The following is a 25,285-nucleotide window of genomic DNA, read 5'->3' on the forward strand; positions in this document are numbered from 1 at the left end:
GAATTAGTATTATACCACTTTATATATAAATCGGAATTTTACAATATAATTTGCCCCCTTTTAACCTTGCTCTATCACTGTCATATATTTCACTTCTGCATTTGTTATAATCCCCACAATGTATTGTTGTTATTGCTTTAAACAGTTGACTTTGAAAGAAGTTAAGAAAACAAAGAAAAATAGGCTTTTACATCTACCATATATTTATTATTTCTAATGATTTTCTGTAGCTCCAGATTCCATCTGGTATCGTTTGTCTCCAGCCTAAAGAATATACTTTAACTCTGCCTGTATGGGCCTGGTGGCAACAAATCCTCCCTGCTTTTATCTAAAACTGTATTTAAAAAATAAATAAATAAAAAAATAAAAGGGATCCCTGGGTGGCGCAGCGGTTTGGCGCCTGCCTTTGGCCCAGGGCGCGATCCTGGAGACCCGGGATGGAGTCCCACGTCGGGCTCCCGGTGCATGGAGCCTGCTTCTCCCTCTGCCTATGTCTCTTTCTCTCTCTGTGACTATCATAAAAAATAAAATAAAATAAAAAAATAAAAAATAAAACTGTATTTTACCTTAATTTTTTAAAAAGATTTATTTATTTGTGAGGGAGAGAAAGAGAGCGCACATGGGGTGAAGGGCAGAGGGGGAGAATCTTCAAGCAGACTCCTCACTGAGTGGTGAGCCTGACATGGGGCTTGGTCTCATGACTCATGAGATCACAACGTAAGCCAAAACCAAGAGTTGGCCGCTTAACCAACTGAGCCACCTAGGAGCCCCTACCTTAATTTTGTAAAGATATTTTCATTTGGATATAAAATGATAGTTTGACAGTTTTCCTCCCTTTAGCACTTTAAAAATGTTGTTCCATGGTCTTCTGGTTGACATAGTAAATTACAATTTCTCATGAGAAATTGGCTGTGGTTCCTGTTGTTCCCTATATAATGTGTCTTTTTTCTTTGGCTTTTACGATTTTCTCTTTACCCTTGGTCGTCGTCATCGTCGTCGTCTTCTTCTTCTTCTTCTTTTTAATGTGTTTCTTTTAGCAACAAAGATAGTGACAGAGAACATGAGTGGGAAGGAGAGGGAGAAGCAGGCTCCCTGCTGAGAGGGGAGCTCAGTGCAGGGCTCGATCCCAGGACCATGACCAGAGCAGAAGGCAGATGCTTAACCCACTGAGCCACCCAGGTGCCCCTACCCTTGGTTTTCAACAGGTTGCTCATGATGTAGTTGGGTGTGACTTTGTGCTTATCCTTCTCTCGGTTTGCTAAGATTCCCAGACCTGTAAGGTTGCTGGGACTTTTTTGTTGGTTGTTTTGTTTAATTGATAAAATTATTTTTAGAGCCTTTTGGGGGAGTCACAGCAAAATTAAGCAGGAAGTACAGAGCATTCCCAGTCCTCATGTATGCATATCCTTCCCCACTATCAACATCTAGTGTACAATGGTACATTTGATACAACGGAATCCACATTGCCACATTATCACCCTAAGTCCATAATGTACATTAGGGTTCCCTCTAATGTACATTCTATAGTATTACTAGGTGTATACCATCATGTATCCACCATTGTAGTATCACACAGAAGAGTTTCACTGACCTAAAAATCCTTAGTGCTCTGCCCATTCATCCCTCTCTCCTCACTAAATACATTTAAGCTTCCTCCGAGTCTTTTCATGGTTTGATAACTCATTTCTCTTTAGCTGTAAATAATATTCCATCATATGTACCACAGTTTGTTTGTCCATCCACCTAGTGAAAGACATCTTGTTTGCTTCCAAGTTTTGACAATTACGAATAAATATCTGTGTGCAGGTTTTTGTGTGGACATGTTTTTAGTTCATTTGCATAAATGCCAGTGATTGCAATTGTTGGCTCATTTAGTATGTTTATTTCAATGAGAAACTTTTTGGTAAGAAACACACTTTTTGTGTGGGTATATGTGCATGTGTACTGAGAACACTTAAGATCTACTGTCTTAGGGACACCTTGGTGGCTCAGCGGATAAGCATCTGCCATTGGCTCAAGACATGATCTTGGAGTCCCTGGATCGAGTCCCACATCGGGCTCCCTGCATGGAACCTGCTTCTCTCTCTGCCTGTGTCTCTGCCTCTCTCTCTGTGTGTCTTTCAAGAATAAATAAATAAAATCTTAAAAAAAAAAAGATCTACTCTGTTAGCAATTTCAGTTATACAATACAGTTTTTTTCTTTTTTTAAATTTTTTTATTTATTTATGATAGTCACAGAGAGAGAGAGAGAGAGAGAGAGGCAGAGACACAGGCAGAGGGAGAAGCAGGCTCCATGCACCAGGAGCCCGATGTGGGACTCGATCCCGGGTCTCCAGGATCGCGCCCCGGGCCAAAGGCAGGCGCCAAACCGCTGCGCCACCCAGGGATCCCCAATACAGTTTTTTTTTTTTAAGATTCTATTTATTTATTCATGAGAGACACAGAAAGAGAGAGAAAGAGAGAGAGAGAGAGAGGCAGAGACACAGGCAGAGGGAGAAGCAGACTTTATGCAGGGAGCCTGACATGGGACTCAATCCCGGGTCTCCAGGATCACGCCCTGGGCTGAAGGTGGCCCTAAACCACTGAGCCACCTGGGCTGCCCACAATACAGTATTGTTAACTGTAGTCACCATACTATATATTAAATCCTCAGAACTTAGTCATGTTATAACTGAAAGTTGATATTCTTTTATCAGCTTTCCCCAAGCCCAAGTCCCTGGCAACCACCATTCTACTGTTTCTCTTTCTCTATATTCAACTTTTTTTTTTTTTAAAGATTCCACATATATAAGCGATACGATGCAGTATTTGTTTTTCTCTCTCTGGTTTATTTCACTTAGCATAATGCCCTCCAGGGTCATCCATGTTGTCACAAATGGAAAATGTTCCTTCTTTTTTAAAGGATAAATAATGTTCCGTTATATATGTACGTACATACATACATACATACCACATTTCGTTTATCCATTCATCCATTGGCAGGCACTTAGGTTGTTTCCATATCTTGGCTTTTGTGAATAATGCTGCAATGAACATGGGAATGCAGATATTTCTTTGAGATAGTGATTTTGTTTTCTTTGGATAAATACCCAGAAGTAGGATCACTGGATTTTTTTTTTTTTTAAGATTTATTTATGATAGGCATAGAGAGAGAGAGAGGCAGAGACACAGGCAGAGGGAGAAGGAGGCTCCAAGCAGGGGAGCCTGACGTGGGACCCGATCCCGGGACTCCAGGATCGTGCCCTGGGCCAAAGGCAGGCGCTAAACCGCTGAGCCACCCAGGAATCCCAAGGATCACTGGATTGTATGATAATTCTATTTTTAATTTCTTGAGGAACTTCCATTATGTTTTCCATAAAGGCTGTATCAATTTATATTCCCACCAACAATATATAATGGTTCCCTTTTTTTCATATCCTCACCAACATTTATTATCTCTTGGGTTTATTTATTTATTTATTTAGTTAGTTTTTTTGTTGTTTTTGTTTTTTTTTATTTATGATAGTCACAGACAGAGAGAGAGAGAGAGAGAGAGAGAGGCAGAGAGATAGGCAGAGGGAGAAGCAGGCTCCATGCACCGGGAGCCCGATGTGGGATTCGATCCCGGGTCTCCAGGATCGCGCCCTGGGCCAAAGGCAGGAGCCAAACCACTGCGCCACCCAGGGATCCCTATTTATTTATTTTTAAAGATTTTATTTATTTATTCGTAGAGACACACACACACACACACACACACACACACACAGACAGAGAGAGAGAGAGAGGCAGAGACACAGGCAGAGGAAGAGGGAGAGAAGCAGGCTCCATGCAGGAAGCCCGACGTGGGACTCGATCCGGGGTCTCCAGGATCACACACCAGGCTTCAGGCGGCGCTAAACCGCTGTGCCACTGGGGCTGCCCTCTTGGGGTTTTTTTAAATAATAGACATCCTAACAGGTGTGAGGTGATATCTAAAGTTATGGCTTTGGGATGCCTGAGTGACTTAGTGGTTGATGTCTGCCTTTGGCTCAGGGTGTGATCCCGCTGTCCTGGGATTGAATCCTGCATAGGGCTCCCTGCAGGGAGCCTACTTCTCCCTCTTCCTATGCCTCTGCCTCTCTTTCTGTGTCTGTCATGAATGAATAAATAAAATCTTTAAAAAAAATAAAGTTATGTTTTTGATTTGCATTTCCCCAATAATTAGTGATCTTGAGCATCTTCTTACATACCTATTGGCCTATCTCTTCTTTGGGAAAATGCCTATTCAGGTCTTTGCCTATTTTTAATTGGCTTATTGGGTGGTTTTTTTTTTTTTTTTTTTAAGATTTTATGTATTTATTCATGAGAGACACAGAGACATAGGCAGAGGAAGAAGCAAGCTCCCTGTGAGGAGCCTGATGTAGGACTCCATTCCAGGACCCCGGGATCATGACCTGAGCCAAAGGTAGGCGATCAACCACTGAGCCACCCAGGTGCCCCTGTTGGGTGGTTGTTGTTGTTTTCTCCAGTTGAGTTGTATAAATTCCTTATATGTTTTAGATATCAACTCATTATTAGATAGATGATTTGCAAATATTTTCTCCCATCCCATAGATTGCCTTTTCTTTTCTTTTTAATTTTGTTTGATGGTTTCCTTTGCTGTGCAAAAGCTTCTTATTTTTTGTTTTTATTTTTATTTTTTAAGTAGGCTCCATGCTCAGCATAGAGTCCAATGCAGGGCTTGAGCTCACTGCACTGAGATTAAGACCTGAGCTGAGATCAAGGGTTGGATGCTTAACCAACTGAGCCTCTCAGCTTAACCCCTATGCAAAAGCTTTTTAAATTGGTTTTCTTATTGTTAAGTTTTAAGAGTTCTTTCAATATTTTTGAACAATATTCCTCTATCAGGTGTGTCTTTTGCAAATATTTTCTCCCAGTGTGTGGCTTCTCTTCTCATTCTCTTGACATTGTTTTTTGCAAAGCAGAAGTTTTAAATTTTATTTTATTTTTTTAAGATTATTTATTTATTTATTCATGAGAGACAGAGAGGCAGAAACACAGGCAGAGGGAGGAGCAGGCTCTATGCAGAGAGCCCGACTCAGGACTCGATTCTGGGTCTCCAGGATTAGGCGCTGGGCCGAAGGCAGCACTAAACCGCTGAGCCACCCAGGCTGCCCAGAAGATTTAAATTTTAATGAATTCCAACTTTTCAGTGGTTTATTTTGTGGGTTGTACTTTGGTATTGTATTAAAACATCATCATCAAACCCAAGGTAATCTAAGTTTTCTCCTACAATATCTTCTAGGAGTTCTATAGTTTTGCATTTTACACTTAGATCTGTGATCCATTTTGAGTTAGTTTTTGTGGGGGGTATGAGGTCTGTGTCTAGATTCAGTTTTTTGTTTTGCATCGAAGTGTCCAGTTGTTACAGCATCATTTATGAAAAAGATTATCTTTGCCCTGTTGCATTGTCATTGCTCCTTTTTTTTTAATCTTTTATGTTTTTAAAGATTTTATTTCTTTATTCATGAGAGACACAGGGAGAGAAAGAGAGAGAGAGAGAGAGGCAGAGAGAGAGGCAGAGACACAGGCAGAGGGAGAGGCAGGCTCCATGCAGGGAGCCCAATGTGGGACTCGATCCAGGGTCTTCAGGATCACACCCTGGGCTGAAGGCAGCACTAAACTGCTGAGCCACCCAGGCTGCCCTGTCATTGCTCCTTTGTCAAAGATCAATTAACTATATTTATATTTCTGGGTTCTCTTTTCTTTCCCACTGATCTATCTATTCTTTTTTTTTTTTAAGATTTTATTTATTTATTCATGAGAGACACAGAGAGAGAAAGAGAAAAGGAGAAATACAGGTAGAGGGAGAAGCAGGCTCCATGCAGGGAGCCTGATGCAGAACTCGATCCCAGGACTCCAGGATCATGCCTTGGGCTGAAGGCAGGTGCTAAACCACTGAGCCACCTAGGGATCCCCTGTTATAGATGTTCTTATCAAGTTAAGGAAGTTCCCCTCTAACCCTAGTTTGCTGAGCATTTATCATAAATGGGTGTTGGGTTTAATCAGATGCTTTCTCTGCACCTATTGATATAATCATGTGATTTTTCTTCTTTAGTCTGTTGATGTGACAAATTACATTAATTGATTTTCTTTTTTTTTTAAGATTTTATTTATATATTCATGAGAGACACAGAGAGAGGCAGAGATATAGGCAGAGGGAGAAGCAGGCTCCCCACAGGGAACCTAATGAGGGACTCGATCCCAGGACCCCGGGATCATGACCTGAGCCAAAGGCAGATGCCCAACCGCTGAGCCACCCAGGCACCCCTGATTGATTCAATTTCTTTTCATAGACATAGGCCTATTCATATTGTCTAATTCTTTTGTTTGCTCTTTTATTTGAGATTTTAAGATATTATTTACTTATTTGACAGAGAGAGAAAGAGAGCACAAGCTGGGAAGCAGGAGAGGGAGAAGCAGGCTCCCTGCTGAGCAGGGAGCCAGATGTGGAGCTCCATCCCAGGACCCTGGGATCATGACCTGAATCAAAGGCACACCTTTAATGGACTAAGCTACCTAGGTTCCCCTGGATTGTCTGTTTCTTCTTGTTTTGGCAGATTGTGTTTTTCAAAGAATTGGTCTGTTTCATCTACATTACCAAATCTGTGGGCACAAAGTTTATAGTGTTTCTTTATTATGCTTTTAATGTCCAGGGGATCTGTAGTGATGTCCCCCCTTTTCATTTCGGATTTTAGTCATTTGTATCTTCTCTTTTTTCTCTTTCAATTATCTTGGTAGGGCACCGGATGACTCAGTGGTTGAGCGTCTGCCTTTGGCTCATTCATGATCCCAGAGTCCTGGATCAAGTACCACATCAGGCTCCTGAGGAGCCTGCTTTTCCCTCTGCCTGTGTCTCTGCCCCAGCCTCCCTCCCACCCCCCCCACCCCCGTCTCTCATGAACAAATAAATAAAATCTTTTAAAAAAATTATCTTAGGGGATTATCAGTTTTGTTGATATTTTCAAAGAATTAGCTTTTGGTTTTGTTGATTTTCCCTATTGATTTCCTATTTTCAATTTCATTGATTTATGCTCTAATTTTTATTATTTCTTTTATTTTGCTAACTTATTTTTAATTTACTCTCCTTTTTTCTACTATTCTAAGGTAAAACTTAGATTATTGATTTTAGATCTTTCTTATTTTCTAATATATGCATTCAATACAATAAATTTCAGGGCAGCCTGGGTGGCTCAGCAGTTTAGCACCACTCTCCGCCCAGGGCCTGATCCTGGAGACCCGGGATCAAGTCCCATGTCAGGCTCCCTACATGGAGCCTGCTTCACCCTCTGCCTGTCTCTGCCTCTCTCTTTGTGTCTCTCATGAATAAATAAATAAAATCTAAAAAAAAAAAAAAAAACAGTAAATTTCCATCTAAGCATTACTTTTGACACATCCTACAAATTTTGATAAGTTGCAATTTTATTTTTATGTAGTTCAAAATATTTTTAAATGTCTCTGGAGATTTCTTATTTGATCTTGTTTAGAAGTCGGTTGTTTAATTCCCAAGTATTTGGGGAGTTTCCAGTTATCTTTCTGTTACTAATTTCTGGCTTAAATCCATTGTGGTCTAAGAACATGCATGCTATGATTTTTGTTCTTTGAAATTCATTAAGATATATTTTATGGCCCAGAATGTTCCATGTGAGCTTGAGAAGAATGTGTAATCTGTTGTTGGATGAAGTGGTCTATAGATGTCAGTTGTATCCAGTTGATTGATGGTATTGTTGATTTCAACTATGTTCTTTCGGATTTTCTGCCTGTCTGGATCTGTCCATTTCTGACAGATGTTAGAGTTTCCAACTGTAATAATGGATTCATATGTTTCTCCTTGCAGTTCTATCACTTTGGACCTTATATATTTCAATGCTCTGTTGTTAGGCATATACATGTTAAGGATCATTGTGCCTTCATGGGGTATTGATCCCTTTATCATTATGTATTGCCCCTCTTTACCCATGATTACTTTCTCTGAAGTCTGCACTGTTTGAAATTAATATAGCAACTCCTGTTTTCTTTTCATTAGTGCTAGCATGATATATCTTTTTCCATCCCTTGGCTTTATATGCATCTTTATATTTAGATTGGGCTTCTTCTGGACGACATATAGTTGGATCTTGTTTTTTTTTAATCCACTCTGACAATCCTAGACTTTTTTTTTTTTTTAGACTTTTTTTAAAATAAGATTTTTATTTATTTATTCATGAGAGACACAGAGAGAAAGGCAGAGACATAGGTAGAAGGAGAAGCAGGCTCCTTGTAGGGAGCCCGATGTGGCACTCGATCCCCAGACCCCAGGATCACTCCCTGAGCTGAATGCAGATGCCTAACCACTGAGCCCCAGGCATCCCAACAATCCTGGACTTTTAATTGGTGTATTTAACCCCTTGGCATTTAGGGGCACCTGGCTGGCTCAATCAGTGGAGCGTGCAACTCTTGTCTCAGGTTTGTGAATTTGAGCCCCACATTGGCTGTAGAGCTTACTTAAAAATAAAATCTTGGGACACCTGGGTGGCTCAGCAGTTAAAGTACCTGCCTTCAGCCCAGGGCGTGATTCTGGAGTCCCCGGGTCGAGTCCCACGTTGGGCTCCCTGCATGGAGCCTGCTTCTCCCTCTACCTGTGTCTCTGCCTCTCTCTCTCTCTCTGTTCTCTCATGAATAAATAAATAAAATCTTTTAAAAAATAAATAAATAAAATAAAATAAAATAAAATCTTTTGGGGATCCTGGGTGGCTCGGCAGTTTGGCGCCTGCCTTTGGCCCAGGGTGCGATTCTGGAGTCCCGGGATCGAGTCCCACGTCGGGATCCCGACGTGGAGCCTGCTTCTCCCTCCTCCTGTGTCTCTGCTTCTCTCTCTCTCAATGTCTATCATAAATAAATAAATAAATAAATAAATAAATAAATAAATAAATAAATAATTTTTTTAAAGAAATAAATAAATAAAATCTTTAGGGACACCTGGGTGGCTCAGTGGTTGAGCGTCTGTCTTTGGCTCAGGTCATGATGCCAGAGTCCTGAGATCAAGTCCTACATCAGGCTCCCTGCAGGAAACCTCCTTTTCCCTCTGCTTACGTCTCTGCCTCTCTCTGTGTGTCCCTCATGAATAAATAAATAAAATATTTAAGAAAAAAACAAAAATAAAATCTTAAAATTAAAACTAAACAAACCATTAACATTTAAGTGATTATCAGATTTTTTTTTACTGTCTTCTATTTGTTGCTCTTATTCTTCATTCCTATTTTTGTCTTCTATAATTTTTCTGCCTTTTGTAGTTTTAATTCATCATATCATATAATTCCACTTTCTCTCCTTTCTTGGTACATCAGTTGCACTTCCTTTTTTACTTTTTGTAGTGGTTTCCTCAAAGTCTGCAATATACATTTACAAGTAACCCAACTCGACTTGCAAATAACACTATACTGCTTCATGGTTAGTGCAAATACCTTATAATAAAATATTCTCAATTATTCCCTCCTCTTCCTTATATCATTGAGGTAATTCATTTCACTCATATCTAATTAAATGTAAATATATCTGTATATACACATGTACACATACACACATGCATATGATATGCATACATAATCAAATACATGATTGGTATAATTTTTTTAAAGATTTTGTTTATTAGAGAGAGAGCACATATGAGAGAGCGAGAAAGAGTGAGAGAACAGGGGCAGGAGCAGAGGGAGAGGTAGAAGCAGACTCCTTGCTGAGCAGAGAGCCTGATATGGGCTCAATCCCAGGACCCCCGGATCATGGCCTGAGCCAAAGGCGGATGCTTAACTGAATGAGCTACCCAGGAAACTCTATTGTTGGTTATTATTTTGAACAAAGTGTTTTCTATTAGCTCAGTTAAGTATAAGAGAAATAAGAGTTTGTATTTTACCTTCATTTAGTACTTCTCTGATACTCTTCCTTTCTTTATGTAGATCCCAAGTTTCTGACTTATCACTTCCTTCTCTTTGAAGAATTCCTTTTAATATTTCTTACAAGGCAGATTTGTTTTTATTTTTGTTTTAGGGATCCCTGGGTGGCGCAGCGGTTTGGCGCCTGCCTTTGGCCCAGGGCGCGATCCTGGAGACCCGGGATCGAATCCCACATCAGGCTCCCGGTGCATGGAGCCTGCTTCTCCCTCTGCCTATGTCTCTGCCTCTCTCTCTCTCTCTGTGACTATCATAAATAAATAAAAAAAAAAAAAAAAGATTTATTTTTGTTTTATTTTGTTTTTTGGTGTTTTTTTCCCTTGGTTTGGGGGGGGGGCCTTTTTTTTTTTTTTTTTTTTTTTTTTTTTTTTGGCATTTATCCTGCTTGGTGTTCTCTGAACTTCCTGGATCTGTGGCTTGGTATCTGACAATTTGGGAAAATCCTGTCATTATTGCTTCAAATATTGCTTCTGTTCCTTTCTTTTTCTTCTCTTTCTGGTCTTCTTGTTACATTTGTTACACTTCTCATAATTGTCCCATCATTCCTGGATGTTCTCTTTTTGCTTTTTTTCAGTCTTTTTTCTCATTGCTTTTCAGTTTTGAAAATTTCTTTTTTTTTTCTTAAGATTTTATTTATTTATTCATGAGAGACACACAGAGAGAGAGAGAGAGAGGCAGAGAGAGAAGCAGCCTCCATGCAGGAAGCCCAACATGGGACTCAATTGCAGAACTCCGGGATCTCGGCCCTGAGCTGAAGGCAGACGCCCAACCGCTGAGCCACCCAGGCGTCCCATAGTTTTGAAAATTTCTTATTGTCATATTCTCAAGTTCAGAGATTCTTTCCTCTACCACATCCAGTTTACCAGTGAGCACTTCAAAGGCATTCTTCATTTCTGTTTCAAGTTTTTGATCTCTAGCATTTTTTCAAAAGTACATGCAAAAAAATTTTAACCTGAAAAATCTAAATAATAATATTAAATCATCTATTCATGTGCCCAAAACCAAGCTTAAGAAATAAAACCTAATCAGTACCTTGGAAGTCCCCCGTATGCCCCTCCCCTGTCACTTTTTCCTTGAAAGTTACCTTGAAGGGAATATGAAATCTTGGTCAGGAAACTGAAGGACTTGGGACTGCAATAGTTTTCATTATTTTTTCCTACTCTGGGTAGAACTTTAGGAAGGGAACAATCTGGAAGATAAGTGGCTGAAATTCTGTTGAATTTGTGTTTCTGGACCATGACTCCTGTTACTAGAAAGAAGGGCCTTTGCTAGAATTGAAGTATTTCTTAAGAGGCCTGGGAAGAATATGATAACTCTTAGCTTGGGTCATCTTCAACCAAAATCTAGCATTTCTTTTTTGATTCTTAGAATCTCCATCTCTCTGCTCACATTATCCATCTGTTCTTGCATGTTGTCAGTTTTTCCATTAAAGCCTTTAGCATATTACTCATTGTTTTTTTCTTTTTTTTTAAATTCCTGGTCTGATAATTCCAACATCCATGCTATATCTGACTCAGGTTCTAATATTTGCTCAGTCTCTTAAAACTGTGTTTTTTAATATAATTTCAATTTAATTAACATATACTATATTATTAGTTTCAGAGGTAAAATTTAGTGATTCAGTTGCATTCAACATGCTGTGCTCATTCTATCAAGTGCCCTCCTTAATGCACATCACCCAGTTATCCCATTCCCCCACCCCCTTCCCCTCCAGCAACCCTGTTTCCTAGAGTCTCTAATGGTTTATCTCCCTCTCTGTTTTCATTTTATTTATTTTATTTTATTTTATTTTATTTTATTTTATTTTTCCTTCCCTCCCCCTATCTTTTTTTTTTAATATTTTATTTATTTATTCATGAGAGACGCAAAGAGAAAGAGAGGCAGAGACATAGGCAGAGGGAGAAGCAGGCTCCATGCAGGCAGCCGGACATGGGACTCGATCCCGGGTCTCCAGGATCACTTCCTGGGCTGAAGGCAGCACTAAACCGCTGAGCCACCGGGGCTGCCCTGTTCATCTGTTTTGTTTCTTAAACTCCACATATGATTCAAAATGGATTAAAGACCTAAATGTGAGACAGATATCCATCAAAATCCTAGAAGTGAGCACAGGTAGCAATCTCTGTGACCACAGCCACAGCAACTTCTGCTAGATACATCTTCAAAAGTAAGGAAAACAAAAGCAAAAATAAACTATTGGGGCTTCATCAAGACAAAAACTTTTGTGCAGAGGCGCTTGGGTGGCTCAGTCGGTTAAGAGTCTGCCTTCTGCTCAGGTCATGATCCCAGGGTCCTGGGATCGAGCCCGCATCAGGCTCCCTGCTCAACGGAGAGCCTGCTTCTCCCTCCGCTCTCCCTCCCTGCCCCCCTCCCAACTTGTGCTCATTCTCTCTCACTTGCTCTCTCAAATAAATAAATAAATAAATAATCTTGAAATGCCGTTTATTATTTTTTTTAAGATTTTATTTATTTATTCATGATAGAGAGGCAGAGGGAGAAGCAGGCTCCATGCCGGGAGCAGATGCGGGACTCGATCCAGGAACTCTAGGATCGCGCCCTTGGCCAAAGGCAGGCGCCAAACCGCTGCGCCACCCAGCGTTCCCCTGAAATGCCGTTTTAAAAAGAGCTTTTGCACAGCAAAGGAAACAGTCAACAAAACTAAAAGGCAACCTGGCAATCCCTTGTAATTTTTTGTTGGAAGGTAAACATGATGTACTGGGTGAAAGGAACAACAGTACAGAGACTTTAGTAACGTAGTGGTTAGATGTGCAGGTGGAGGAAGCATTCTGGAGTCCTGTAGTCCCGTCTCAGTCTTTCGGGAAGCCTATGCCCCTGGTCTGCGAACTTGACCAGTGCATCTTAATTTTGTTTTGTTTTGTTTTGTTTTCCCATTAGGTGGGACAAGATGGCTAGAGGGGGCTGATGGGGCTATTTCTCTTCCCCCAGGTCAGTTAGGCTGTGATAAGAGCCCAGCAGGTTAGGCTCTCCTAAAATAGTTTGTCCTGAGGGCAGGCCTTGCTGAGAACAGAATGCTGTTGGGTGTGTTTCAAGATGGTTCCTTTCCCCCTCCTCCTGCTGAAAGCATGAGATTTTTCTACAGCACTCACTGGGAGGACCTATGAGCTACCGAGTGAAATTCACATGCATGTGCTGATTCCCCAACAACTGGGTCCCCCCAGAATGTTTAACTCTCAGAGTTGGCCACACCGAGTCACCAGCAATTTGTCAGTTACATTTAGGTTTTCCTGCATTGGCACTGGTTCCCAGGGAGGCTTCTGCTGAGGAAATTGTAATCCACCCTCTCTCCCTGCAATTTGGGGGGGCAGTGGTTTGTCCTGTGACCTCCCTGCTTGGATAGCTCTAAGAAGAGTTGTTGATTTTCTAGTTTGTTCAGCATTTTACTTGTTCTTAGGACAGAATGGCAACTCCTGAGCTCCTTATGTGCCATACCAAAACAAGAAGTCTGTTTTGTTTTGTTTTTAAATCAAATTTGGAGACAAAATTGATTAAGATTTCCTCAACATGTTTTCTATTCCTGCACTCTCTTCTCTCCTTCTGGGACCTCAGTTATACTTAATACTCTCCCACGAATCATTGAGGCTCTGTTAATTTTTTTTCAATTTTTAATTTTTTTAGGTTATCTCTACCCCCCACTTTGGGTTTTAACTCATGACCCCAAAATCACGAGACGTGCACTCCTCCAACTGAGCCAGCCAAGCGCCCCAGGCTCTGCTAATTAAAAAAAAAAAAAATGTTCTCTTTGTGCTTCATTTTGAGTTGTTGCATTGACTTATCTTCAAGTTAACTGATTCTTTTTTTTTTTATGATAGTCACACACACACACACACACACACACACACACACAGAGGCAGAGACACAGGCAGAGGGAGAAGCAGGCTCCATGCATTGGGAGCCCGACGTGGGATTTGATCCGGGGTCTCCAGGATCACACCCTGGGCCAAAGGCAGGTGCCAAACCCCTGCGCCCCCAGGGATCCCAAGTTAACTGATTCTTTTTTCTGTTATGGCCAGTCTTCTGTTAATCCCAGCTAACGAATTTTTTATTTTAAGTATTATCCTTTTCATTTCCAGGATTTCCATCTGATGCTTTTTCAGTTTTCACAGATCTCCTGAAAGTCCCCATCTCATCACCCATTATATCAGTTCCACTACATTCTTTAACACACTTATCACAGATATTTTATTTTTTTAAGTTTTTATTTAAATTCCAGTTAGTTAGCAGACAGTGTATTATTAGTTTCTGGTGTGTACAATAGAGTGATTCAACACTTCCATACATCACCTCTAGCTCATCATGACAAGTGTGCTCCTTAATCCCCGTCAGCAATTTCACCCATTCCCCGCCAAACACCTACCTCCCTTCTGGCAACCATCAGTTTGTTCTCTATGGTTTAGAGCCTGTTTCTTAGTTTGCCTCTATTTTTCTTTCTCTCTCTCTGTCTTCCTTTTACTCATTTGTTTTGTTTCTTAAATTCCACATAAGAGTGAAGTCATATGATATTTTTCTTTGACTTATTTCACTTAGCATTATAGTCTCTAGCTCCGTCTATATCATTGAAAATGGCAAAATTTCATTCATTTTTATAGCTGGATAATATTTCACTATATATGTATGTGTGTAGTGCTCGCTTCGGCAGCACATATACTAAAAGAATATGTATATGTGTATGTACATATGTACATATACATATGTAATATTTCACTACATATGTATATGTATATACACACAGATGTGATATATATAATATATATAATGTATGTATAACCATATCTTCTTCATCCATTCGGTAATCAATAGACATTTAGGCTATTTCCATAATTTGACTATTTAGATAATGCTACTACAAATATCAGGATGCAGGTAACCCTTTGAATTAGTATTTTTGTGTCCTTACTGACTAAATATTTAGTAGTGCAATTGCTGGATCATAGAGTAGTTTTTTAACTTTCTGAGGAACCTTCATACTGTTTTCCATAGTGGCTACACCAGTTTGCATTCCCACCAACAGTGCATTAGGGTTCTTCTTTCTCTGCATCCCCTCCAACACCTGTTTTTCTTGTGTAGCCTTTCTGACAGGTGTGAGGTGATATTGTAGTTTTGATTTGCATTTCCTTGATGATAAATATCACAGATATTTTAAGCTTTGTGTCTTGCTCATTCCAACATCTAAGTTGGCTCTGGATCTATTTCTACTGACTTATTTTTCTTTTGATCGTGAATCACATTTTCCTATTTCTTCACATATCTAGTAATTTTTATTCCATTCTGGACAATGTAGATAATAAAGTAAAGAGAATCTGGATTCTATTATCTTCCTCTGAAGAATGTTGATTTTCTTCAACATTTGGTCTAGAGTGTGGGCTGGACTTCAGCTTTGCGACTTTAGTTCATGGACCATCCAAGGATTAGAGAGTATTTATGTAGATTTCTCTCCCCTGCTGTGGCTCCCTGCTTTCCAAGATTTCCGTTCAATTTCCTCCTCCTTTGGCAGTCTTCACTCCAACCTGTAATTCTTCAGCCCAATAAGACTAAAGCTGCCTGCTTGAGCTATTTGCCAGGCTGAGGGAGCTGGAATGTGCCCTCAGAGGAAAAGGTGTGTGTGTGTGTGTGTGTGTGTGTGTGTGTGTGTGTGTGTGTAACTCCCTTCTTTCAAAGGTCAAAGAGCCTCCAGTTTCTGGCTTCTTTTTATTATGTTCCATTGCCTTCAAATTATGGTTTTTTGCATTTAACCTAGTGTTAGTCCAATACTGGCCATGCTCTATTTCTCTGTCTTTTAGCTTCTCCCAATCTCTCCTTCCCTCTTTCCGCTCTCCTCCCCTCCCCCTCTTTCTTCCTTCCCTCTCTCATTGCTTCTACTTCTGTCTCTCCTTGCAGGGAGAACCTGGCCCCAAAGGAGACCCTGGGGAGAAGAGCCAATGGGTAAGCTCCAGCTGAGCACAGACCTCCCACTGCCCCCTCCTGCCCTGGGCACTCAGGAGATCATTTGGAGGGGGGGGCACCTCATTCAAATCCCCCCTGCAACCTGGTCTTCTGGGAAGGAGTCTTGACAGATCTCAGCTCTAGCCCCCTCCTCATCCTGTCCTTCCCAACCAGGCAGGGCCAGCCTTATCAGCAGACCCCACGCTCTCTGTCTATGTCTTCGTCCCTGTCTCCCCCTTCCCTCTGTGGCCTTTCCAAGCCCGGGTGACCCTGCCTGTTCCTACTGGATGGTTTGGGCTGACCCAGTCCAGACTGCATCCTCTGCCTCCATAGCCCCTTCCCAGCTAGGGCTTTGGCTTCTACTCTGTCTGCAGAAGAAAGGCAAGCATGAAAACAATATCCACATAAGACAGTAGGACAGGGGGCCTTGAGAAAGCTGTGAAGCGTAGGAAGGGAGGCATAGCAACAGTGAGGTACACTAGGTAAACGGGACAGGGGATCAAGAGACCACCGTACACATAGGAAACCCATGGATCATGGGAAGGGAGACCTAGAAACCATTATGTATACATCATACATGGTAAATGAGGTCAGGGGACCTAGACTCCACTATTCTCAAAAGAGCTATAATTAACACGAGGTCCCAGACACCATCACATACATAGGAGAGCCGTGGGGAGTGGGAGGAGAAGCCTAGAAATGATCATATACATGGGAGAAGCATGGAAAATGAGCTGAAGGGTTAGAAACCACTATAAACATAGGAAGTCCATAAATATTGAGAAGAAAGGCCTAGAAACTGTCACATGCACAGGAGACATAGCATATATGAGAAAGGGGACATAGAAACCACATGTGGGATCCTAGAACCTTTACAATCATTGGAGAGAGTTGCAGTGAATCAGTTCCCAGGCCTAGAAATCTGCCCACCCAAGTGATGCATGGGAGGAGGACCAAAAATCCCAGAATGCAGGGACCTGGGAACTATTAGGACACAGACATTTGGAAAATGGGTAGGGTGGGGGCAGACACCCCTACAGGAAAGAAAACTGAAAAGCTATTCAGGAGGCTGGTATCATGCCTCCCTTTCTCCCAACCCCTCCTTGGTGCAGTCTGGGGTACCCTACTTCCCAGCAGGCACTAGTTAATGACATGGGATACACCTAAGCGCCTGCCTTGCCCTCTCTGCTCCTGATTGTGGGGTCAGTGATGGATACAGCCGTGGGAGCCCCTCACCCTGCACGAGTCCTCCCCCCCGGCCCCCCGTGTCTTCCCATGACTTCTGAGGCCCTGCTACCTCTCTGACAAGCCTCTCCCAGCCCCTCACTGTCACTCTACTCCCCACACACCCCTTCACTGCCAGTGGCTCCAGCCCTTCACCCCCAGTGGCTCCAGAGCCTCTTAAGCACACTGCCAGTATGGGCATGAGCTGGGCTGGGGGTCAGGTAGACCTGTGTGAACCCAGCCCATTGCTCCTCTAGGCCCCTTCACTGGCCACTCCCACTCCAGGAACATGTTTTCTACCCAGCCCAGGAGAGTTAGGAGAGGTGAAATGAGGCTGAATTAGACTATGCAGCTCCATCCCTGCATGGGGATTCCAGGAAGAGAATGGATGCCTGAACTCTCCCAACCCAGGCCTCTAACTCAGGACCATCTGTGGGAGGGGCTGCCCCAGAGGTAGCAGGGCCCTTGCCCATCCTCCTGCCTCCTGCCCCATTGCCCACCTGTACTTTTGCCCCTGCTTGCCACCTGCTTGAGGGGTCCTGCTGGGCTGGGGTAAGCATGAGGCTTTGGGGACTGGGGAACCAACTCTGTTGGGGTAGGTGGGAATGATGTCAAGTGTGGGGAAGGACCCTGAGGAGGCTACTCTCCTACTAACCCCCGGGTAGACCTGAACCACTGGCCAGACTGGCTCAGCAGTGACACCCAGTGGTCATGAGCATGAACTGCAGGCACTGCCCCAGAGTGACTGAGCTGAGCCGGCCCATCTAGACCAAAGCTCGTACCCCCTTATTCGGACAGGAAAAACTGAGGTCCAACTCCCGCAGAGCAAATTGTTGGCAGAGCGGAACTGAAGCCCGGGATTTTCAGCTCCCAGGACCAGGGAAACCAGCCCCTCCTCGGTGGGTGCCAGGTCCCAGGCTGGGCACTGTAGACATAGATGTGATTTGGACAGTCCCTACCCTCAAGGTGGGTCACAGTGGGATGGGGGGATCAGAACAGTAACCAGTGGCCATAGGAGAGAGGGAGCTCAGCTGTGATGGCAGAGGATTTAGCATCCTCCTGGAGAAGATGAGGACTGAGGCCTGAAAGGTGCATTAACCAGACAGAGGAGAGAGAACATCATGTTCGAAGGCCTCAGGGCCGGAGTGAGCCTGGTGTATTCAAGGAGCTGCAAATACTTGGACTGGTACAGTGTGACAGTCAAGGGGTGAGACGGAGGCCAAACAGGCTTTCAGGACTTAAGAGGCCACATTGAGGAATTTGAACTTTGTTCTGTGGACAGTGGGGAGTCATTGAAGTATTAACAGCAGGGAAGGGACGCAGAGTTTTGTTTGCAAACAGCTCCTCTGACTACGCGTGGAGAAAAGACAGAAGGGAGCAACACGGGAGAAGCAGAGAGACAGCAGGAGGGAGTCTGTTGTGGTCATCCAGGCAAGAGACCAGGGGGCTGGAACTGGAAGGGAGAACAGTGAGGATGGATGGATGTCAATGGATTAAGAGATACTTGGTGCTAGTTTGGCTGTAACAGAGAGTGAGAAGTTAAGGCAACCTTTACAGTAGAGAGCCAGGAGAAGTTGCCCTACTGGGTTCTGTCCAAGGAAAGTGGGAGCTGTCTGTGTTAAAGCTGAGTGGGGGTGTCCAGCAGGCCCTGGACACTCAGTCCAGGCCAAGAGGGGATTGGGGGGGTTATCAGCACAAACAACAGGCCACTCATCTTAGAAGGGATCCAAATAGCAGGATTTTATTTTTCATTTTTTCCTCCAATTTCCTTTTTTGTTTGTTTTTAATAAAGATTTTATTTTTAAGCAATCCCTACACCCAATATGGGTCTCAAACTTACGACCCTGAGATCAAGAGGCACATGCTCTACAGAATAAGCCAGCCAGGCACCTCTCTTCCAATTTTCATTTGGGAGATGTTCAAATATGCAGAAAACTCAGTATAATGAATATCATTCTGCCTTCCTGTAGACTGACCAACTATTAGTATTTTGCCACATTTGTTCTTTCTCTTTATTTATATTTATAGACTTTTTAAAAATCTATTTGAAAGTAAGCTGCAAACCCCATCCACATTTCCCCTAACACATCAGTGTGTATCTCAAAAGAATATGGACATTCTCCCAAAAAGCCCCAATACAACCCACCATCACATCTAAGAAAACAGACATTAATTCAATGAAATGATGACATCAAGTTCTGTATCACTTAACTTATATACAAATTTTACCAGTCATCCCCAAAATGCCTTTCTTAGCTGTTTTTTTTTTTCTAATCTAAGATCTAATCAAGATTCACACATTGCATTTGGTTGTTCAATCTCTGGTGTCTTGTAATCTAGAACAGTCCCTGTCCTTTGTTTTTTTAAAGATTCCATCTATTTATTCACAAGAGACACAGAGAGAGAGGCAGAGACATAGGCAGAGAGAGAAGCAGGCTCCCTGTGGGGAGCCTGGTGCGGGATTCAATCCCAGGACCCTGGGATCACGACTTGAGCTGAAGGCAAATGCTCAACCACTGAGCCACCTAGGTGTCCCTCCCTGTCCTTTCCTACTTTCTCTTGACTTTGTCTTTTTGTGAATATTCCACCATCTAGATTTGTCTGATTGTTTCCTCGTGATGAGATGCAGTTAAATGCTCTCGGCAGGAGCAGTAGTGGAGGTAGTGCCCTCTTATTACATCTTACCAGAAGGTTCGTGATGTCAGCTTGTCCCACTGCCCATGCCGGGAGGCTTAACATAATTTTTGAAGGTCATCCATTTTTAGATCCTGCTCCTGTAATACTTGAAGAAGGATTACTTTGGTGTGTGGCCCATGGTGACCCTGTGGCTCTTCGGCTGCAGTGGCCACTTAGTGGCCTGAGGGTAGCCCAGTCCTTATGCTGTGGACAGGACAGCCGGGTTACAATGGACAGTCCCAGCAATGCCACAGCAGGCTCACGTGGTGGACGGTCTCTCGGCTGTTAGATGTTTTGGTGAACCTTAAAGGGTTGGACCTCTTGTAGCAATGTACATGTTCTGGCCCTCTGTGCACTTAGTCTGTACGAAGTAAAGGATGCCGAGAGAGACTCCCAGATACGTCAGGGCTGGAATAGTTCTTGCTGTCCTGGTGCTCTGTTGGAATTACCATATCAACATTCCGGAAATAGCTTTAGTCTGGACCAGGAGAGAGGAAGAGTGAGGGAGTGGGAGGTTCAGCCAGACTGTGGACCTCGTGCTGGATAAGGAAAGGACAGACACACAAATTGGAAGTGAACACGAGGGCTGGCAGGAGCCCTGGGTGGCAGCTGATGCTGTTGCCAAGGGGCAGGCTGGGGGAGGGGCTGGGGGGCCCCCTGCCACATCCCTGGGTACTGCTCAGAAGGGAGGGTGGGGCTTCGGGAGCCTAATTCCAGGATGTCCAGAATATGGACTTGGAATAGTCAGAGCCTGGGGAGGGAGGAGTCCAAAGTGAAAAGAGCTGGGGAGTGGACTGAACCTCAGCTCTTCCAGCATTTTAAGTACAACTTCCCAAAAGTGATGCCACGCAAACATTTTATAATTTTGCTTGCATATATTCATTTTGATGTGAATGGAAAGGATATCGGTAAGTAGCCTGTTCCCTCCCACTGATTGAAGCCGTTAGAGTGAGATTAATGTAGTATTAAGGCAAAAAGTGACTCAGTTTAAAGAATATTAAGTCAACAAGAGTGCAGGTGGCCAGGGATGTGGCAGGAATCCTGCAGGTGTCAGGCAACAGAGATTCAGGTGTGCCCCATGACAGCCTCTAGGGCAGGTTCAGTGGCAGGCTCTGGGACAGTGGCATGGCCCCTGTGGATTGGGATCCCCCTGCCACCAGTGCAGCAGATGTGCAGGGGTGTGGGCAGAGAGCAGCCAGCTGGAACCCATCAGGACTTACTGAGGGGGCTGCTTCCACCTGTCTTGCCCGCCCCCACCCCAACTCGTCCTCTCCCGGTCTTATCCTGGCTGTCCGAGGGCCGTGGGCTGTGGCTGGTGGTGCAGGGCTGCAGGTGCATGTCCGGGGTGGGGCATGGGCCACCAACAAGCTTTGCAGGGCCCCCTTCCTTGCCCCCTTCACGGCTGCATCTGTCTCTTTCCTCCGCAGGGGGAGGGGTTGCACCAACTACGCGAGGCTTTGAAGATTTTAGCTGAGAGGGTTTTAATCTTGGAAACAATGATTGGGCTCTATGGTGAGTAGAGACAGACAGACGGACAGACAGCCCAGCCCCCACCCGCTAGCCTTCCCCAGGCCCTCCCGGGGTGGAGCTGCCTGGACCCAGTCATGAGACTGGAGAAGGTGCCTGCCCCAGGCAGGTGAGGACCTGAGAGAGCAAGGCCCCCCATCCCTCCATGGCTGGTCCCTCTTCCACAGGTGAAAAGGGGCCCCCCCAAAAAAAAAGAAAAGGGGGCCCCTAGAAACCTGGGCCTACCACCTCTGTGGTCAGACCTGCGCCTCTGGGCATTGTGGGTAATATGGTTTCCAGGCCTGCAGGGGAAGCAGAGGTGACAGATTTTGAGTTTGGAAGAACTTCGGGGCAGTGGGGCCAAACTCCAGACCACCAGGGGATTGTGGGAAACAGAGCCAGACTGCAGCAGAGGAGGGGATCGTGGATAATGAAGTCAGGCTTCATTCAGCTCTACAGAAGTTGCAGGTAACAGAGCCAGTCTCCAAGCTCACAGGACAACAGGTTACGGAGCTAGACTCTGGAAGTTCAAGGGACTGTGGGTGATGAAGCCAGGCTCAGGCCGCTCCAGTTCCGACCTCCCCTCCCCCAAAAGCCTTATGAGGCTCTCACAGGGCAGGCCTTCTTGGCCCCAAGTATCTCCCTTACAGTTGCAGTTCCCCCTCTGGTCCTCATAACCCATCCTGCAGGTCCCTTCAGGGGCCAGAGAGAGCCAGACCCCCACCCCAGGCATTTACCCACCACTTTCACCATTCATCTGATCACTTGAGGAGCCAGGCAAGCCCCCTCCCCACTTAGAAGGGGAGACCAAGGTCTCAAGAGAGACTCACATCCAGGCAGGCTCCTGCCTCGAAGCCGGCCGGTGGCTGCCCCTACACCCCACCCTCGGCTCTCCGGCCCAGCCCTTGGAGGCCGGACTCGCACCGTCTTGCTCTTCTTGATCTCCCATCAGGCTCCTAGCTTACAGAGCTTCCTGCAGCAGCAGGCTCAGCTGGAGCTCCTGGCCAGACGAGTCACCCTGCTGGAAGCCATCATCTGGCCAGGTAATGGCAGGGTGGGCAGATAGGGGCGGCCCCTTCCAGGAAGAGCCTAGGGACACAGAAGTCACCTCCCACTAGTGGACCCAGGCCAGCAGACACTCCTTCTCTAATTCTTCCAGCCGACCAGCAGACGGTGTCTGACACTTGGCTGGCAGCCACAGGCTCCCAGATAAGACAGACATAGTCCTGTTCTTGTGGAGTGTAGGGTGCAGGGATGCCGGGGTTGCCCTGGAACTGTTAAACCGAGGGTGAGGAATACCATGGTGGAGTGAGTGCTATGACAACACAGAAGTGCCTCTGACCCAGGCTGGGCATCTCAGGGAGGGCTTCCTGGAGGAGGTATCATCTATATGGACCTGGAGGGCAAGGATCAGAATGAATAAACAGGCAGAGGAACAGCATGAAGCTTGACTGTTCTATGAGGCTGCTAAGGAGTGACAGCTGAGGATAGAGAATCTGGCAGGGCCCAGTTTGAGAAGGCTCTTAAAGGGAAGTAGAAGTCATGGAAGGAGCTTAGACACCAAGTGGACTGCACCCTTCCTTGTGCCTGGCTTTTCATGGTGGGGCTAAGGAGGGCTCTCCCCATTAAACCAGAGCCTGTGGGTGGCCCTGGAGAGAGGCAGGGATTGACCACCCTCCAGGCTGAGCTCTGGTCCTCATCTACCGGCTAAGAGGCCCCGTGACCATCCTTCTCCCCACTCCAGCGGCCCCATCTCACAGCCCAATCCTAGTAAACTAGTCCACAAAGGCCTTGGACATCATGTCCAACTTTGCGTCTAGTTTACATTTGGGGAAACTGAGTCCCCAAGCAGGAAGGAGGGCCAGGATGACAGCCAAGCCTCTTTCATTCAGCAAAACTGTAGGTTATGCCCCTACTGAGTGCCAAGTCAGGGCAGATGCTCTGGGCCCATCAAGCAATAGGGTGCCCTCAGTGTCTACAGAGATGAGGGCCATGGGATACAGGAACACCAAAGGATGTGAGTGAGTGGCAATCACTTCCGGCTGTGGGGTGGAGAAGACTTCTTGCGAGAGGGGACACCTGCATTGGGTCACGGAAGAGCCCTACGAGTGTGAGAGCAAGAAGATAGAAAGACAGTCCTGCGTGGACAAAGGCCTGCAGGCTGGAAGGGGCATGTAGTCTGCTTCCGAAGCTCTCCCCACCTTGCCTCAGGGCTTCTCTAGCTTTTAGAAACATCAGCGACCATCTCCCAGACTTCCGCTCCCTTTAACAGTTTAGGGCCCAAGTACCAAATCCCAGGCTTTTTCAGGTGCTCCCAACCTCCTGTCAGTATTGGGAGAGAAGCCAGAAGGGACGCATTGTAGCCCTTGGTCTGTACCCCACCTCCACTTCGGTCACCTCTGTGTCCAGCAGCCCAGGGAGAGAGTGCCGGTCACCTAAGAAGGGCTACACTCACTCACTGTGGCCACAACCCCAGTTGAGTGACCCCAGGAGCCAGCTTGCATTGTGGCCCTAGAAGGGAGGTGAGAGGAGAGCAAAGAAGGAACTTTCCCCATCATCCATCATACACAGCAGGAGCCTACCTAAAGACCCAGATTGGGCTTATGTTTAGGTTATAAGCAATAATGAAGAGATAGTAACAGCTGTCACACATCCAGGCCACCGGGCTAGGAGATTCACACTCAGCCCCCCCCCCTTTTTTTTTTAAGATTTTATTGATTTATTCATTCATGAGAGACACACACAGAGAGAGGCAGAGACACAGGCAGAGGGAGAAGCAGGCTCCATGCGGGGAGCCCGTTGTGGGACTCGATCCCGGGACTCCAGGATCACACCCTGGGCCGAAGGCAGGCGCCAAACCACTGAGCAACCCAAGGATCCCCACACACCCAGCCCTTTTAACAGGCCTGCTAGGTGGATGCTCATTTCACAGATGAAGAAACAGAAGTGCAAAGAACTCACACGATCTCAGAGTCATAGCGAGAGCAGTGGGGAGGCCTAGGATCCACCATAGGTCTGTCCTCTAAAGCACTGGCTCTTCTTGCTCCATCAACAAAAGTTTACTGACACCTCTGCTCTACCAGGCACTGAGGAGGGCCCTGGGGAAACCAGGGGCCCAGAATTTGATTGTGTCTGAACAGCATCTCATGACCAACTCACAGTGCAGGAGACCTGGGTCAGAATCACACTTAGTGTCCATAATAATCCAGCATTTACTGTGAAAACCACTTTGCACTTCTGGTCACCTTAAATATTTAACCACAATGGTTCCCCTGTTCCAGATGAGACTTGAAGATTCTGTGACTTGCCCAAAACCACATAATTGGTACATGGGGGGGCCAGGAGTTGGCCCTAGGGGATGTGGGAGCCTGAGCTCCGTGCCCCTCTCCTCCTGAAGAGGCATGCAGTCTGCCTTGACTGTGACCACACACACCTGTCTGACCCAGGGGCCTCAAATTTCAGACCAGAGGTGTATGGGAGGCTGGGGCACACAAGGTCAGAGTGCTTGACAGCTGTGATTATGAGGGTGTAGCCCACTACCCTGGCAGTGCCCCAATGGGAAGCTGGTGCTCACCAGAGTCCAAGTGTCTCTCCCTTTGAACAGCCTTTTGGAGGCTCAGCCAAGTTCCCCATCCTAGGGCTCTGCTCTTTGAGTGTTCCTCTCAATAAATAGCCCATTCTGACCTACCTGAACTACTTACTAAAGTTAGAGAGGAACTGAAAGTTACTAAAAGTTGGGAGCAGAAGACTTCTTGGAGGAGTTAGGCCTCACTTGAGTGTTGAAGGATGAGTAGGAGTTTTCTAGGTGGCAAGAATGCCAATTATTCAGTTTCACTCTTGCAGGACAACCCGTTTCCAGGTTGGGGCATGTTTCACCATAGCCATATTAGAACTAATTTTAATTATTGGAGTTGGCCAGGACTTCAGAGTATATCTGGAACTATCCCTCCTTGTTTTAGAGATGAAGCAACTGATGCCCTGACAGAGATTAGACTTAC

The 25,285-nt window shown here is 44.9% G+C and overlaps 1 protein-coding gene across 20 annotated transcripts in view; it reads left to right on the plus strand.

Annotated features, from left to right (window-relative positions):
- EMID1 (EMI domain containing 1) overlaps positions 1 to 25,285 on the plus strand; it is a 50,669-nt gene that overhangs the window by 24,124 nt on the left and 1,260 nt on the right. For 4 of the 20 annotated variants that reach the window (XM_072803116.1, XM_072803119.1, XM_072803117.1 and 1 more), the window contains 4 exons: positions 15,837 to 15,881; positions 21,209 to 21,293; positions 21,596 to 21,755; positions 22,240 to 22,330. In XM_072803116.1, the coding sequence (XP_072659217.1) occupies positions 15,837 to 15,881; positions 21,209 to 21,293; positions 21,596 to 21,755; positions 22,240 to 22,330 (381 nt within the window). Of the gene's footprint in view, positions 1 to 4,303; positions 4,356 to 6,759; positions 6,853 to 15,836; positions 15,882 to 17,903; positions 18,005 to 21,208; positions 21,294 to 21,587; positions 21,756 to 22,239; positions 22,331 to 25,285 lie in introns of those variants that run through there. The other 16 variants (XM_072803122.1, XM_072803130.1, XM_072803125.1 and 13 more) reach the window with 11 other exon arrangements.

Source organism: Canis lupus, chromosome 27 (assembly GCF_048164855.1).
Source record: "Canis lupus baileyi chromosome 27, mCanLup2.hap1, whole genome shotgun sequence".
Taxonomy (NCBI): domain Eukaryota; kingdom Metazoa; phylum Chordata; class Mammalia; order Carnivora; family Canidae; genus Canis; species Canis lupus.